The sequence below is a fragment of the Typopeltis vanoorti genome, chromosome 9, assembly GCF_054136105.1.
Source record: "Typopeltis vanoorti isolate ZY-2024b chromosome 9, IOZ_Tvanoo_1.0, whole genome shotgun sequence".
NCBI classification, from domain to species: Eukaryota; Metazoa; Arthropoda; class Arachnida; order Uropygi; family Thelyphonidae; genus Typopeltis; species Typopeltis vanoorti.
In genome coordinates this window covers 136,746,479-136,764,537 of record NC_143557.1, presented here as the reverse complement: position 1 = coordinate 136,764,537, position 18,059 = coordinate 136,746,479, and the positions used below count along the sequence as shown (strand labels likewise).

General features: G+C 36.2%; 1 protein-coding gene across 3 annotated transcripts in view; it reads right to left on the bottom strand.

Moving 5' to 3' along the window:
* Nucleotides 1-18,059, bottom strand: part of Piezo (piezo type mechanosensitive ion channel component) — a 1,325,935-nt gene that overhangs the window by 687,632 nt on the left and 620,244 nt on the right. For all 3 annotated transcript variants that reach the window (XM_090398322.1, XM_090398324.1, XM_090398323.1), the window contains one exon: nt 2,922-3,107. In XM_090398322.1, coding sequence (XP_090254448.1) covers nt 2,922-3,107 — 186 coding nt within the window. The remainder of the gene's footprint in view (nt 1-2,921; nt 3,108-18,059) is intronic.

Below are 18,059 nucleotides of genomic sequence, written 5' to 3'. Positions count from 1 at the left end.
TCAGCCTTTGGCAATTTTCCTGACACCAGATCTGGAGGATGTATTGCCTTTTGGCATTTAGGTACAATAACAATCTGTATGATGCTGTAAATGCAAATCAGTAACCTTTCCTCAGTAAGGAATCTAGTCATCAACAAGGGAAGATCCTAATATTTATCATGTTAGAGTACAGTCTGCTTTCCCCTATAAGATTTGAAATCCCCAAGTTATCCACTTTTGCTTTGAAAGGCATAAATTGCGAAGCAAAATCTATCGTTTGGGGAATGTACTGCTTACATTTCAATCTGCCTTTGAATTGCATAAGGCTTTCATTGATATGCATGTCTCTCTCAGTAATGTATAGTGATCAACAAAATTTATGATCAGAAAATCATAAATTCTGTTGAGGACTGGGCAAGGATTTGTTGCCTAATCATATTCTGCATTATTCTGAAAATGCAAATACTTCACAATGAGACTGAATTGTTTTTCAGTCACAACATCATAAAACACTGACATGTTCAGAATCCATTCTATAGGCCATATATGTAGAAATATATTTCAAGAGTGAGCTTTTTCACGATATTTTTCGCAAACAAGAGCATTATAAATGTCAGTGGTATATTAACCTATTAGGCTCCAAAGTGTACTGCAAAAATGCAGACCGTACTCAATTGCTGATGTTGTTGGCAAGTATTACGTTAAGTCTGCTCCACTATGACAGAAGAAAAAGATGTCTAAAATGCTGCCGCATCAAAATCTTCAGTAACTCCTGGCTTACCTATAAATGGAAACTGGACAAGCTGGCATGTGTTTAGTGATGATCACCCATCTTCCGCACAAAGGCATGTCTAAACTACAAGCAAAATCGCTATCTTCACAGCTAGAAAAATTTTCCTCATCAACATCAGTAGAGTAAGAGCTACTTGAAAGGTGAAGGTTCCAATTCTGCATCTCCAGAACTTTTTTTTTTTTTTTTTTCCCATTTTATATTTCAATTTGCTTTTGAATGGCATAAAATGCAGCATAGCACTTATACATGAATTTTGTTTCTATGGGGTAAAAAAAAAAGTTCTGGAGATGCAGAAGAGTTGGTGCCTTCTCCTTTCAAGTAGCTTTTATTCTACTGATGTTGACGAGGGAATTTTTCTAGCTATGAAGATAGCGACTTTGAATGTAGTTTAGACATGTCTTCATGCAGGAGATAGATGACTAAATCAGTACTTCAAAATTGACACTACTGTTGCTACTACTTGCCGTCTCAGAAATGAACTCTGTCTTAGATATATACTTGTTAATATTTACAGTATTAATTAAACATTAATTTTCCCAGAATATCACATAATTTAATAATATACAACATTTGCTAATTTATAACAATCACAATTTAATTTCAGTATCAGAATATTAAAAGTTATCTGGTACAATTACTTTGGAAAAATAATGAATTCAAACAAAAAGAAGGTGCACACATGTTATCTAGCAGTATCTGTGTGTATATGAGCGATAGTTTTTTTTTTTTTGGATGGGGAGGTACTCATCAAAGGAGAAATGCAATTTTAATTCTATCATGAAAATTTTGGAAATAAAATTTCATTTTGATGCATGCACCTATACATGTTTTGAATGATAAACTGTAGAGAAAGTATCACTACTTCAAAAACTGCTGCATAATATAAAGTAGCAGAAAGTATGTACATAACAGTTGACTTCATAACCACCGTTTATTTTGATTTGCAGTGAGTGATTAAGAGAATGAATAAAGAAAATAGAGAAAACTTAATTTCAAACAGATGAAGGCTGTATTTATTTTAAGATTTGGATTTTCACCAATTTATAAAATAATTGTTTGACAAAAATAATTATCCTGAATCAAGTTCTGGGAGAATAAAATTAGCAAAAAATTGATAGTGATATTGATCTTCCAAAGTGATACAAGAAATCCTTTCATACTTTCTTCACTTAATAAAGTGAAGAAAGTATGAAAGGATTTCTTGTTTTGCACTGGCATTAAAAACTATAATTATATGATAAAACAAGTAGAAAAATAAATATAACTTGTAGATATTTATTTGAATATAATTTAGAGGTCAGTTACCAAACAAACAGCAAGCTACTGCATTTCTTGAAATAGATAACTGAATGTAGCTTGTACAAGATTAGAGTGAAGGATTATCACACCTTCTAATGGTCATGATGGCCAAATTGCACTTCATATCCATGTTCTTTCAACAGGTGGTCTGAATCGCATCCAGGTTTTGCTGGACATATATATACGTCCTGGCCAGTGGGGAGGTTAAACTTAAATTGTTAAAAAAAAACAGTGTCCAAAAAATGGAGCCAGTTTGGCAGAATAATGCCTATGAAAATGCTCGAGAGAAAGACATAAGGTACAAACAGATTATCTATAAGAAAATTACTCATTGGTTGGAATTATAAACAAGGTCAGATAAAGTGACTTTAGAGACCAGATATATTATATCTGGTCTCCAAAGCAGGAATTGTACACACACACATTAGTTTTTTATTGGAGATATATACAGAGCTGACAGATATATGCAAGATATATATACAAGAATAGTTATTTATTCATGTAATATCATAATGGTATAAGTGGTATCCTTTGCATTCCATTATATTCCAATACCAATATATCAAAATTACAAAAATCGAGTCCTCCATAAAATACAAGTATAAATAGTAGTTTTGACTAAGTCATCTATTATATCTATATTATATAACTTTAGATTACAGAACTCTTTAATCAATATGCACAGTCAATTAAAATAATATTGGGCAGGTTGATCATTTTATGACTGAAATTATGAAACTAAATTTTACACCTCTTTCGCAGTAATATCAATTACACACAAACATAGTGATAATTACCTACAGGAGTCACTATTAAAATTATTTTTCAAAATTTCTGCTGTCAATCTTACCATTTCAACAATGATTTAATTGGTTTCAGATAAAATTCATTTCCATTCCAGAGAAAAAAGAAGCATCCAACAACATAGCCTAAGCCAAATAAATTAATTCGACTTGTTCCTGCTAAGAAGACCACAGCAAGTGTTATCCAGTAAAAGGCAAAGAAAACAGTCACCTTCAGCATGTCTAAATAGGATCTGCAAGCAATATAAGACACACAAAGCAAATTAAAAAAAAAATAGAAAAAGAAAATAAGATAGTAAATGAAAATGAAGTGACAGTACAAATATCAAATATATTACTTGTGAGCTTTTGATTACATATGAACAATACAATACAGCTATATCAAGAAATAAGATGTAAAGTAGAATGTATCTATAATAATTGTACATGTTAATGCAAACATATAATATCATTCTTATTACACATTTTAACTGTAAAACCTCATAATAGCTATTCATTATTTATACAAAATATTGCATCTTTTAATTTGTTTGGATAAATCACAACTGACTTTTCTTTCAGAAATTTCAGTTGTACTTCAGAATGGATTTCAGTCAGACAAAAAAGTTCAAACATTATAAATGAGAACACATACTTCACTGCAAGAAAAACAGAAAAATAATATTATGTTTTGAAGCTGTGAATAAAACAGTCTTGTTGTAAATACTGTTACAACTTCACACACCCATGAGCAGAATTGTGCAAGCCTGGTTCTATCAGTGGTGCTGTGCACAGCTAACATTCACATGCTTATCGGTAGAGAGTTGTCTAGCTGTACAGGTTAACATGCAGTGGGGAGATTATGAGAACTGTATAGCTATAATAGCAGTTCACAAGGTTGAAATGCAGCCACTTCAACACGACAAGATCAGTAGGATGTTTTTGTATTAGACCATTAACTGTTATAACAATACAGAAGACATATCTGACAGCCAAAGAACAGGTCACTAATGCTGTGTTAGGATGAAACAACTTGTGATAGCTGTGAAGGCACACCTCCACTGTAATAATGTGAGAATTCAGGAAATGATATCATGAGAGATGAACGTTACGCATAGAACAATATCATGTGTAACTGATGACCTTTGATCTCTGGGCACCTACTGGACACTTCCTACCACAACTTATGTGGCAGAGGGTGATAAAATCAAAGGCACTTATTTGGCAGCACATCTCTTCACATCGCTATCCTCTTCACAGATGAGAAGATTTTCATCACTGAAGAATTGTTTAACTGCCAAAATGATTGGATATATGCACCGGAAGGTTTGGTTTGGTTTATAGTTTATTTGGCACACAGGTCATACCGCGCCATACTAAAGGTTACAACTATACATAAGCAGTTAAAGAAAATTGTAAACAATATCTGTACAAAAATCTAGTTCCACAAAGCAGCATCTACAGATAAACAAAACTGCTGCAGAGAACACAGCAACACACAAGGGCAGAGGTAGGTTATTACGGTAGTACAAAATAGTTAACAATATAAGTTAATACACAAAATATGCAACACCAAGCCAAGAAATGCAGTATCTACATACATGTAAAATTATAACAGATGTTTTTACAGCAATAGAAAAATAGGCAAAAAGGGATTATTATACAATATGCATGGGTGAAAATTAAATTTAGCAATGCAGTATAAACAGAATTACTAGAAGGTATACAAATAGACAAGATGTGCTACAGCAATACATGATTAGTCAAAAAATAAACTAGTAAATAAAATACATATACAAAATTTAAGTTAAACAATGCAGTATCTACATATAAACAAAATTAATGCAGAGGTTTCAGCAGTACATAAATAGATAATAGTACAGGTATATGCATATGCATATACAAAACAAGTCAAGGAAAGCAGTATCTACATATAGTAAGATTACAACAAATGTTATTATACTAATACATAAAGAGTCAGAAAGGAATTATTATAAAATATATGCATATTTTTATGCACATACAGAATATATGCATAAAAATTAAGTTTAGCATTGTAGTATTTACATATTAACAAAATTAGAACAAGGTGACACAAATATACAAGCTCAAGGCTAGTAATACATAATTGGTCAAAATTTAAACTAATGAATAATATGTATGCATAAAAGTTAAGCAATACAGTATTTATATATTTATATATATATATATAATTTATATATTTATATATACAAATTATATTTATATATAATTTGTACAAATTTATATATATTAATTTGTACAAATTAATTCTTTCTAAAAAATTAAAAACATCATACAATCTGCCTGAGTCTGCTAGCATTTCCCTGTGTATATGGCTTGGTAAGATAGGTGAAATTTGCATTCCTCTCTCATGTAAATTGTTGATGCTCTACCAGAATATGATAAATAGTGAGATGTGTATTGCATTTTTCACATATGGAAGGGTCATCAGCTCTCAGTAAATAAGAATGCTTAAGATGACTGTGACCTATGCAGAGCCTAGCAAGAACAACCTCCTCCCTTCTCTTTGTACGTTGACTAGAATGCCAGTGCTTAATTTCAGGTTTAATGCCATATAATTTGTTTGTCAATATTTCCTGCCATGTTGACTCCCACTGAGCAATTAGCTTTGATCTTACAGGCTGTCTGTAGTCTGTATATGGAACTGTCAAACAGTATGTGGAGAAGGTATGAGATGATTTAGCAACTGCATCTGCAACCTCATTTCCCTTAATTCCGATGTGGCTGGGAATCCAGCAGAACTGAACATCAAAATTAAGGATTTTCATTTTGTGAAACAGGTGTAGAACCTCATAAAGTACTGGATGTGGATTATACATAGGAGAAGAGATAGCCTGTAAAGAACTCAATGAGTCTGTGTAAATTATACACTTTTGGTAGCAGTTTTCTTTTATATGCACAAGTGCAAGCTGAATGACATGTAACTCTGCTGTATAATTACTGCAGTCTGGTGGGATCTGATTTCAGATAATAATGTCAGGAAGCACAGCAAACAGAGGTATTAGTTCTTGAACCATCAGTATAGATGGGTAAGAAATCAGTGTGTGCTGCTCTGTATGCATTAAACAATTGCAGGTAGATGGAGTATAAGATTTCTGTAGCTGAAAAAGTGAGAGGTTGCAGGATGATGTGCAAACTTGCCATGGAGGGATGCTGTTATGTTTAATGTAGCTAATGTTGTCAACATTTATACCAATAGCTTGCACAGTTTCTTTAACACGCATACCAAAAGGATGTATGGCAGTTTGACGTGCGTGATATTGAGCTTTCTAATGCAGAGAGAAGATACTAGTCCATGTAGGATGATCTGGAAGAGATTTTATTTTTAGGGCATAATTAAGAGATAACTGTTTCTGTCGAAATGATAGAGCCGGTTCATTTGCTTCAACATAAAGACTTTGAGTGGGTGATGTGCAAAAGGCACCAGTAGCTATCCATATACCCTGATGATGGATGGAATCCAACCATCGTAGGTTACTCTGTCTTGAAGAACCATAGGCTACATGGGACACATAATCCAGCTTTGAACCTGCACAATAAAGATGGAGCAATGAAGCTTGATCAGCACCCCATTCAGTAGAAGATAGAGTGCGAAGGAGGTTCAAAGTTTTTTTACACTTTTCTCTTAGTTGATGAATGTGTGCTAGAAATATAAGTTTTCTGTGAAAAATGAGTCCCAAGAACTTGGTTTCTTGTAGCTACTGGAATCAGGATCTGGGTGATGAGTGCCTTTTCGACAGAAGTGTACACAGACACTTTTTTTTCCTGTTGAAAACCTAAACCCATTATTAAGAGCCCACAGAGAGACATGATCGATTGCTTCCTGAAGTTGTATTTCAATTATCCTCATGTTACGTGAGTGACAGCAAATTGTGAAGTCATCAAAAAAAAAAAAAAAAAAGAGGCTGTCGCACTTAAGACAGATCTTTGAGGAACACCTTGTTCTTGATGATATGGTCGAGACAGCGTATTTCTCACTCTGACTTGGAAAGTTCGCGTGGACAGAAACCACACTATGTACTGGAGAGAAGGCTGTTGCTTTCTAAATATCAGAGAAGTCTGGCATTAACCATTTTCTCTAGTATCTTACAGAGACAGCTGGTCAGAGCAATGGGTCGATAATTATTTGCTTGTGTTGGATCTTTTCCTAGTTTTGGGATAGCAATGACATTTGACTTATGCCAAGAATTTGGAAACTCTTCCTCTGCAAGTATTCTATTGTAATAAGAGAAGAAGATCTATTGAAGATGATGGTAGATGTTTTATCATTTCATAATGGATGTCATCACGCCCTACTGCACTAGGGTGAGATTGTAAGAGAGCTCTTTTTAGTTCCTCCTTAACAAATGGCTGATTATATGGCTGAAGAATGTTGGTAGAAAATTAAGCCTTTCTTTCTCTTGCTGCTCTTTCAGTATTAAAAATTCAGGAGAATATGAAGCTGTTGCTGAGATGCTAGCAAAAGTTTCTCCCAAAGTGTCTGCAATAGCTTTGGGATCAGCAATAACACTTCCATTATGGTCTAAGGTAGTCAAATAATGTGTACTATATATGCCTTTCATTTTCTGCATTTTATCCCATACAATTTTTGGGCTGGTCATTTGATTAACTGATGATGAAGTAAATTGGATCCATGATTGTTTTTGATTCTGATGTCTCACATAACGTGCTTTGGCTCGAGCATTCTTGAAAGCTATTAAGTTTGATGTGGTGGGGTATCTATGAAACTGCTCTGTGTTGATCTTTTTTGGCTGTCTGATATTCTGGGTTCCACCAAGGCTTTGGATAGAATGGAAACTGAGATCATGTTATTGGGATAGAGGCTGCTGCTGCCTGAACAATGCACTCTGTTATATACTTTACTGCTTCATTGACAGGTGTTTGACTGATAGTATCAGCATGAAATTTTGCAAGATGAGAAAAACTATTCCAATCAGCCTGGTTCATTTTTCATATAGGTATTCGTGTGGGTGAACATGGTTCTTGTGAGAACATTGTGCATAGAACAGGGAAGTGATCGCTTCCGTATATGTTCTCTTCAACGTCCCATGTGAGCAATGATATTCTGCATTTGTAAGATATTCTGCAATTGTAAGATCAATTGCAGAATATCAACGGATAGGCATATGAAAGAAAGTATTAACTTTATTATTTAAAAAGGACAGGTTATTATTATCAAGAACTCTTTCAATGATTCGACCTCGTCTGTTAGTGTTTGGCACCCCACAGAGTATTGTGACCATTAAAGTCACCCATCAAAAGTACAGGTTCAGGCAGTTGCAAGATAAGATTGTCAAGATCAATTTCATTTAACTCAGCACTTGGTGGTAAATAAATTGAACATACTGTAACAAGAAATCCCACAGAGAGCCAAATCGCTACTGCTTCCAGAGTAGTATTAAGCTGGACATGGTATAAAGGAATATAACTGCCCACTAGGATAGCACTCCTCCATAAGCAGGACCACCTCCAGTTCTGTCCTTATGTACAACAATGAAATTCCTAAATGTACGGTCCACATTGTGTTTTAAGTACATTTCCTGTAGACAGAAACAGAAAGGTTTGTGTTTCTGCAACAACATCTTGATATCATAGATATTCTGGCAAATCCCACGACAGTTCCATTGTAAAAATTTTCCTATTGTCTTGATTTTATTGACTTGTCTGGTTTTCAGGAGGTTGAGGACTTACCTTTGTCAGATTTATTCTTATCCAATGTTTTAGGGAAGTATGGACAGCCAGTGTCCATCTCTTCCCCTGGTAGAGTGTTCAAAACATCCAATGTGTTAGGGTCAGTTGGTAGGTTTATTTTATTTTCAGTGGGTACTAAGGTATCCATATTTTCTGTGCAAGTGCCTGGTGGTTTATCTTCGAGTGATATCTCTGTATTATTTTTTTGACAGGTGCGTTTTCATTGACTGGAACTATTTCTGAAGCTGGAGTAAAGCCATAGGTCTTGTGATTAATGCATTCAACAGAGAAGCACTTTATGATCTCAAGTTCAGGTATGGTGAAATAATCAGATGGTGGAACAGACAAACATGTTTCAGTTGCTGTTGGCACTTTTTTTAATTGTTACTTTTTCAGCATAAAAGGATCTCAGAACAGGCGTAATGGTGGCCAGCTTTCTTTTTGCATCCTGATATGTTATGTTTTGTTCTGTTTTAATTTTTCATATCTCTTTTTCATCTTTTCATTTCTGACATGTATGAGAGTAAGCTAGATGATCTTCCTGACAGTTGACACATTTAGCTTTTTTTGCACAGCAACATTTGTTATCATGTTCTTTACTACTTCGGGCACAGGTAGTAGAACCATGACAGGCAGTTTGGGCATGTCCATATCTCTGACATTTAAAGCATCTCAGCAGGTTAGGGATGTACATTCTAACAAGACAGCTGAGATACCCTGCTTTTACAGATGAAGGAGGCCTAGGTGTATTAAAAGTAAGGATGATGTTTTTGGTCGAAACCAGGTGACCATCCTCACGTATCAGGATGTGTATCACACCCATCACTCCTTGATCTTTAGCTCTGAACATATCTCTTCATCAGGAACATCAAGGAGATCCAATTCTGATATCAATCCCCTACTGCAATTTAGTGTTCTATGAGGTGTTACTGTGATTTGTATTCCACCTATTGTCTTTGCTCTCAAAAGCTAAACTAGAAAAGCTAAACTAAAAAAGCTAGCTAAACAAAAGTCATGGGAGGACTTTGGCAAGAATATAGAAAATAAATATCAAGAAGGTGGCAAAATATTCTAGAGGTTGTTGAAGAAGCTTAGAAATGGAGGAAAGAGTGCTGTAAAAGGAATTAGAGATGATAAAGGTGAAATGAAAACAAGAGAAAAAGATATCCTTGAAGTATGGAGTAATTACTTTGAAAAACTGCTAAATGAAACAAGCAGTGATGACAGCACAGTGGTAAAAAACACTGACCAGGCATGCAGTCAGGAATACATATCCATACTTGAAGTAGAAAAAGCCATCAAAGGCTTGAAATGTGGAAAGGCAGCAGGAGTAGATGATATTCGACCAGAAATGCTGAAGTATGGTGGTATAAGAGTCTTACAGTGGCTGCACTGCATAGTTCAGAAAGCCTGGACAGAGGGACGAATTCCTGATGATTGGAGTAGAGCTCTCATAGTACCCATATAAAAAAAGGGAAATAAAACTGAATGTGAGAATTACAGAGGTATTTCCCTACTGAGTGTTCCTGGCAAGATCTATGCAAGTATACTTGAGAAACGGTTGAGAAAAATTGTGGAAGAAAAGCTTGGTGAAGAACAAGCTGGATTCAGGCCAAATAGAGGCTGTCAGGATCAGATCTTCACTTTACGACAAATAGTCGAGAAAGCATGGGAATATAACAAAGATCTGTATTTAAGTTTTGTCGATTTGGAAAAGGCATATGACAAGGTGCCAAGAGAGAAGCTATTCAATACGCTGCAGTTATATGGTGTCAATGGGGCATTATATCAAGCAATACTTAGTCTTTATTTGAGTTGCAAGTCAGCAGTTAGAATTGAAGGAAGTACAGGAAGATGGTTTAATGTTAAATCTGGTGTGAGACAAGGATGTACATTATCCCCTCTGTTATTCATTATCTATATGGATCACATTATGAAGGAATGTGGTATTCAACCTGATATCAAAATTGGAGATGTTAATGTCAGCTCTTTGCTTTATGTGGATGATGTTATACTTCTAAATAAATCCGCTACAAGTCTGCAAGATTCTCTGACTAAATTGAATAGCTGTTGTAATAGATATGGCATGAAGGTCAGCAATAAAAAGACAAAGACAATGAAAATAGGCAGAATCATTGAAAATGTCAACTGTGTTGTGAATGGAGAACCTGTGGAACAAGTAAAACATTTCAGCTACTTAGGCACAATTTTTACTGAAGATGGTAAACTAAATATAGAAATAGACAACAGAATCAGCAAAGCTGGTATCGTGGGAAGTCAATTGAATAAATTCATATGGAATAAGAAAGAAATTAGTCGGAACACTAAATTAGCTGTATACAAGACTGTGTTCAAACCAATTTTAACTTATGGATATGAGAGCTGGGTCAGAAGTAAAACACTTGACCAAAGACTAGAGACCGCAGATATGAGAGTCCTGAGAAAGATTAGAGGCGTGAACAGATGGCATCAATGGCAATATCATATTAAAAATGAGGATATTAGGAAAGAACTTGACATTGTCAGCATCCAGGAATGCGTTAGCAGAGCTAATCTCAGATGGTATGGTCACTTAAATAGAATGGGAGAGGAAAGATTAGCAAAACAAGTGTTCTCTTCCTGGTTGGCAGGAAAACGACCCAGAGGAAGACCAAGATATAGGTGGATTGATACGGTACAAAGTGCCTTAGATGATAGAAATATAAGATCTGATAATGTTGGAGTCTTGACAAGTAACAGACTGATTTGGAGGAAAATTGTAGATAGGAAGTTAGTAATGATGTAATTTTTTTCATGTAGTACTGTCATATCCTGTACACCCCTTGAGGGTACATGACAGGAATTTGATGATGATGATGATGTCTTTGCTCTCAGCAGTTTCTCGGAATGTTGGTGACAGTGTTTCCACGAGGATATCACCAGAACGCAATTTCTTAACAGTTTTGGGAGGTCCTGCCAGTCCTAAACCTTTTTGAATAAAGAAGGGTGACATTTTTTCAATTGGTTTTTCACCTGTTGCATGAATGACTAAAAAGGTTGGTACATTTATGTTGGTATCCAATATCTTTTGTTTCTTGCTTCTGTTTCTATATGCTGTATCTACAGTATCAGTACTTGGTTGGGACTTGTTAAGGTCCCTGAAACATTTAAGGATGAAAGATTCCTGATGAAGGAGTTTTTAATTCGGTGCCAGAGCTCTGCACCCACCACAGAGCCACACATGGACGCCCACTACCAGGCAAGCAAATACTGTGCTTAGGAGTGGAACGGCAGGGCTACCCTGGACACTATACCGGCACTACAGCAGGTCTAGGATCCCGACCCTGGACCATGGAGTGAGAGACTTACTGCAACACTGTTGACCCTTGCGAACAAGCCCACTAGCCGATTGATCCAGGCTTGGGCCATCCAGGACCACTCATTTTGCCAAAGCAGGGGCCAAAGTAGTGCAAGACCACTAGGATCCCCCTTTCTGGATGTCCACGGGTTGTACCACACGACAGACATGTCTGCAGGGCATTGGATCCCAGTGATGGAAAAAAGGATAGTGAAAAAGACTCAGGAGAAACAGAGCCAAGAATACAGGAAGTAAAACAAACAAAAAGAGGAAGAATGAAAAGGGCCAGTACCATCACTGGGAGGTCCCCCTCCACCACGAACAGGTGACCCACATGGAGGGGTACCGGATGGTTGCACAGCATATGCCATAGCACCCAGGATTCAGAGATCATTACCCTCCATCAGAGATGGTTTGGTGGTGGTGGTGGGGGATGACATATCAGGGGCATCTCCAAGTTGCAATTCTGCAAGAAAGGGATCAAAATCCCTGCCAAAGTGTATAAAGACACTGTGCTGAATCCTGTAGCAGCCCCTGAATAATACCTTGTTTTATGGTAGGCAATGGACCTTCCAACAGGACTCAGCCCCTGCACACCAGGTGAGGACCACACAACAGTAGTTGGAGGCAAATGTCCCCAACCACAGAGCAGCATCTGATTAGCCATCTGGAAATCCTAATATGGATGCACTTGAATTCAAATTGTAGTCAGAGTTTGAGAGTAGCTGCAAGAAGCAAAACCCCAGCATCGGCAGCATGAAGGTGGAGTGAGCAGTGGCAATGTTTCATTTGGACGTTGTGTGTGCTGCCATCGATATGTGACCTTACAGACTTTTGGTGTGAGTGAAGGCAAAAGGGGTGACATTTCAAGCCTTGAATGCTGCTATATGCAAGTTATACATGTGGTTTGTATGTGCTGAAAGATGTAAATAATTCACTGAGAGATTAAAGGTTTACACACTCAAGTCGTAACAGTATTTATGGCTAGACTAGGTAACAAAGCAGAAAATTGAACTATAAAGTTAAAGGTATCCAGATGAGGTGTGTGTGCACGTGCACACTTACATGCGTGAGAAAGCAAGGTGAAATACTCTGCGCTTCATTTTTTTTTTATTATTGATTTTGTATTATATTACAGAAATTGTTAAACTTTGCTAAAGTAATGCTTAAAGAGATGAGTTAAAGTGGTCAGAATCACAATAAAAGCAATCAGACAGTATATTATGTCTCATTGTGTGTTCATTGTCCAGTTTGCTTACTATGAAAGATTTCTGAGTTGATAGGTAAAAAAAAAAAAGTGTGGATATGACAAAAATATATAACTTATTAAACAAGATTAGTAAGCTAATATTCCTATTCTATTCCCTCAGCCATACGGCTGTTGGGGGATAGCAATATGCTACCATACTAGGGAAATGATTACGAGCAAGGTGGTTTCCCATTGCCTTCCTTGCTGTACTATATCCTATGACTGTAGCCTGTGTTTCACAGGGCAGTTTGCCTGCTTGTGGGATGAAAAACCCCAGATAAATTGGTAGAAAAAACCCTGCTGTCCACGCCCAAGAACGACTATCTAGGCTATGGCTGAGGAAGATCCATAAGCTCCTCATGTCATCGCCTGGAATCGAACCTAGGACATCCCTTCCCCAGGCATATAGTTGCGAAGCACATGTGAATTCCACATATTCCATAGGTACATTAGACAGCCATAGAAGAAGACACACTTCTAGCTGAATTTATTGAGCTATTAAATTATTATGACAATATTTTGATTAAAGCAAAATACTGTCACATAATAGGACACATTTTCAGTGAATGAAGAAGGGATTGATTAGTGATTAAAGATATATAATTAGAAAGAGACTGAAACATAGCCTATAAGTGGAGAACCAACTTGAGCTTCAGGCTCAATGTCCAATCCTCACTTTCCAAAAGTAAACTGCTCATTCAGCAGCTAAATATTCATATGAATGTGAATGAACATGGCAGGGCTAGCAATTTCACACAAAGCTAACCAAAACTCTATTGCATATACTGGAAAAAACTACATATACAGAATATTAAAATTACCATAATTTAAATGTGCATTATATCCAAGATATGAGATTTTTGATGAACAAGGTCCAGACTAGATGTAAAATAATCATTTTTTTTTTAAATAGATTCAGTGGGTGGATATAACATTTAAGATGCTTCTTTAAATTTCCTGACACAACTCAAGAAACTTAAAGAGTGTTTGGTCTGCTTTCATATTTACAAATTTAGGGACACAAAACGTGTGTTTTATGTTCCTAAATTTGCAAATATGAATGCTGATCACTGTGTAACCTTAAAAGAAAGGGATTATTGTTCTGCCAAAGATCAGTTTGTTTGTCATACACAACATACAAGGTATGTTAAAAAAAAGACAGAAATTTTGCTATAAAGATTTTATTGGTCATTTTACAACATTTTAAGCACTGCCCCTTTTAAAGTAATCGCCAGTAGAAGGGACCACTTTAAAAGGGGCAGTGCTTAAAATGTTGTAAAATGAGCAATAAAGTCTTTATAGCAAAAGTTCGGTCTTTTTTTTAAACATGCCTTGTATGTCGTGTATGACGAACAGACTGATCTTTGGCAGCAAACAATAATCTCTTTCTTTTAAGGTTACATGGTGATCAGCATTCATATTTTGTTGGAATGCATTTTCTGTGATGGCAAGCAGTTCTCTTATTGCATTTTCCTGAATTTCTTCTATTTACACCTCTTTCTGTGCACAGCATCCCTCAAATGCACTAAAACTTCTGATACAACCAGGGTCAAAGAAGGATAGGTAGTGAATCTGCACTTTCTGGATTTTGTCCTAGACTTCTTTTGTGTGTGGGTGCATGTGCAGAAGCACATATGAAAGGAATTAAGTTTCATGTGATAGAGTAACAGCAGGAGATACTCCAAGCTCTCTTCTGGGCGTTCTTGGCTGTTATACTTTCTGAATTCTATAAGAGTTTGGAGAAAGGTAGAAATTAATTTGATGTGGTATTGCAGTTATACACTCTAATGCAATTTGCTGCAGTATGAAATTCTCCTAAGGACAAGTAGACTAGTCAGCATGATCTATTTTCAGTGTATTGTGATTTCTTACATCATTAATAGGAGAAGAAAAGATATATCATTCAGCTTCATCTATTTCCCATTATGATATCCATGATGGAATATGTAGTTTCTCATATAAGAGGGGAGTAGATATCACGAGAGAATGATTGCACCCATAGATGTTAGCTTCTACTTAGCATTTAATGGTGCTCAAATTTGTTAAGTCGATGGCAGCAAAGGTAGGCAATTACTAAGTTGACAGCTCCTTTCAGAGTTCAGAATGTAAAGATCATTGTTATAAAGCAAGCAGCAAAAACCCTTTTCCTAATTAATGCATTACCCAAAATTATTGTAGTCATTAAAATTCTCAATTATAAGTATATGGGAATGATAACTGGGAATGACAGCACCAATATAAGACCAAAAATTGTAAATACTGGTGATAATACTGAAAGTGTTGTGGTGGTAGAAGTTAAGGAAACTAGAGGAGACTGAATAAATAAATTGCATGCTTGCATTTAGTCCTTCACGGGATAAAGCATGACAATGAAAGGCTGTTCATTCAATTTTAATCTCAAAAAGCAACAAGAGATCAGTCGAACTGAAAACAGAAAAAAAACAAGAGGTCTGAAGCCAAAAAGAAAATTGTAAGAATAATTGAGAGAATGCGCATAAGCAAATAAATATTTATAACAATTATATTATAAGGGGAGTTCTTCATAAAAGAACCCCCCTTATCATAACACTTCGTACAAAATCTTGTTTCACTGGTGCAAAAATTAATATTATTATTAATGCTGTCAGAATGCAGAAAGGGAAGATGAAAGAATTAATTGTTTTGGCTGGAACCAATGATCTAAGAGATGAGAAGTATTGTATGAGGAAGCCTGTGAAAGAGTGTTGGAAGAAGCAAAAAAAAAAAAAAAGAAGAAGAATGAGAGGGCAAAGTTTGAGAGTCTGCTGCAATGGCATGATAGAGGAGAATTGAGAAGGAGAGTGATAATAGCTATAGAATCAATATGCAGGTTGTGCAGTAGAAATGGTGTAGAGTTTGTGGACCTGTGACCTGAGTTTGATGGATGGAAAGATTTATACAGTACTGATGGACTGCACTTAAATAGATTTGGAGTTAAGTGTCCAGAGAGAGCTTTGTTCACTGAGAGTATGGAAGACAAAGCTAGGAAAACCAAAGCAATTAGGGCAGATGCACACAAGTGTGTGTCTGTGTGTGTATGAAGGAACCCATGAAACAAATGAGTGTGAATGAACAAACAATGCAGAATCTCACTCAGGTAACAATATTGAATGTGGTAGTCAATTCAAGATGTGAAGGTCGTTGGGGCCTAAGGGGATGCTCAAGTTTCTATAGACTAATGCTAGAAACATCAAGAATAGGAGGGAAGAGTTTATACATTGGTTAGTGTAACTTCATCAAAAGTTACAAGCCCTTGTGAGACTTGGCTAATCGCAGATTCCATAGCTACTGGGATACAATGTGATGGATTTAGTATTTTTAGGGAGGATATAATACAGGACAGGGGGAGGATGAGGTACTTCTGATGAGAGCAGATGAATTGCAGCCAACAAAATTAAGAGTTAGTCAGGCAAATGGCAGTTCTTTTGTCAATCTGGTGTGAGATTGAGGAGAAAATATAAAATTTGTTTCTGCTATAGCCAGGGGTTAGCAGAAAGATATGCATCAGCAGATTAGTACAATGAGTGAAAGTCAAGTAATTATATGGGTGACTTCAACTTCGAAGAAATAGATTGAAAGGAGGAAAGATCACATGGTAAGGGAATTTATACACTCGCTGATAGATAATTACTTAAGGCACAATGTGACAGAGGGAACTCGGAGTGTTGGACCGCGTGGTAAGGGAATTTATACACTTATTGAGAGATAATGACTTGAGGCACAATGTGACAGAGGGGACTTTGAGTGTTGGACCTCATTACAGGGTCAGAAGACCTATCCATAATAACGTGGCTATATTGCCTACAGTTGGGAAAAAAGTGTGCTTGTGGTCTTGACTGGGAGATAGCAAAATGTGGAAATTCCAGTTAAGAGGGGGGGGGGGGGGGACTATAAGGCAGGTGATTATGATACACTTAGAAGGCAACTTGAAGCAGTACAATAATGTTAAGTCTTGAAATGGAAGGATGCTCAAAGTGCTTGGGGAATAGTCAAGGTATAGCTGGAAGATGCAATTTCACACTCTATACCCGAGGTCAGGAGGGTAAATCAGGTATGAGTTAGATGGAAGAGTAGTATCATTAAACATGAGCTAGAAAAAAAAAATGTTATAGAGGGTTTTTAAGGAGAAAGGTGACCAGCTAACTCATAAACAATATAAGATTCAGGTAAGAAAGGTGACCAGTCATAAGGAAGGCAAAATCAGATTATGAGAAGAATCTAGCCAAGCAGGCCAAAGGAAATCCCAAAGAGTTCTTTCATTATATGGCATTATAAAGAGGAAGAATGACTATGCAAGATTAACCTTAAAGAGTGCTGATGGTGAAAAGGTGACAGAAGCAGATAAAATAGTTGATTTACTGAGTGACCACTTTACAAGGGTTCTGCTTTAACCTACGTGATGAACACTAATGTGGGAACAGAGGCGGATGAATTGGAAGTTCTTAGGATACTGCAGCATCTCAATGTAAATACAGCTGTGGGATTAGATGGGATATCAGATAGGGTTTGCAAGAATGCGTAAGGGAACTGGCAATGCTTTTAACTAGGCTCTTTAATAAGAAGGCAAAATAATCCCTTGTATAAGGGAGGTTCTAAGACTGAAATAGCAAATCATAGACCAATCAGTATCTCAGGAGTAGTAGTAAAAGTACTAGAAAATTGCTCAAAAAGAGGATTAAAGAAAGGGTGGATAAGAATATGATACTGTATGCGAGGTAACATGGCTTTGTTAAGAGTCTGTCATGCCTTTATAAGTTATTAACTTTTTATAATAGAGTAACAGAGTGACAGCCTGATAAAGGAAATGGCTATGTGACGATTCTGCTGGATTTTCAAAAGCCATTTGATGAAATACCACATGGAACTCTG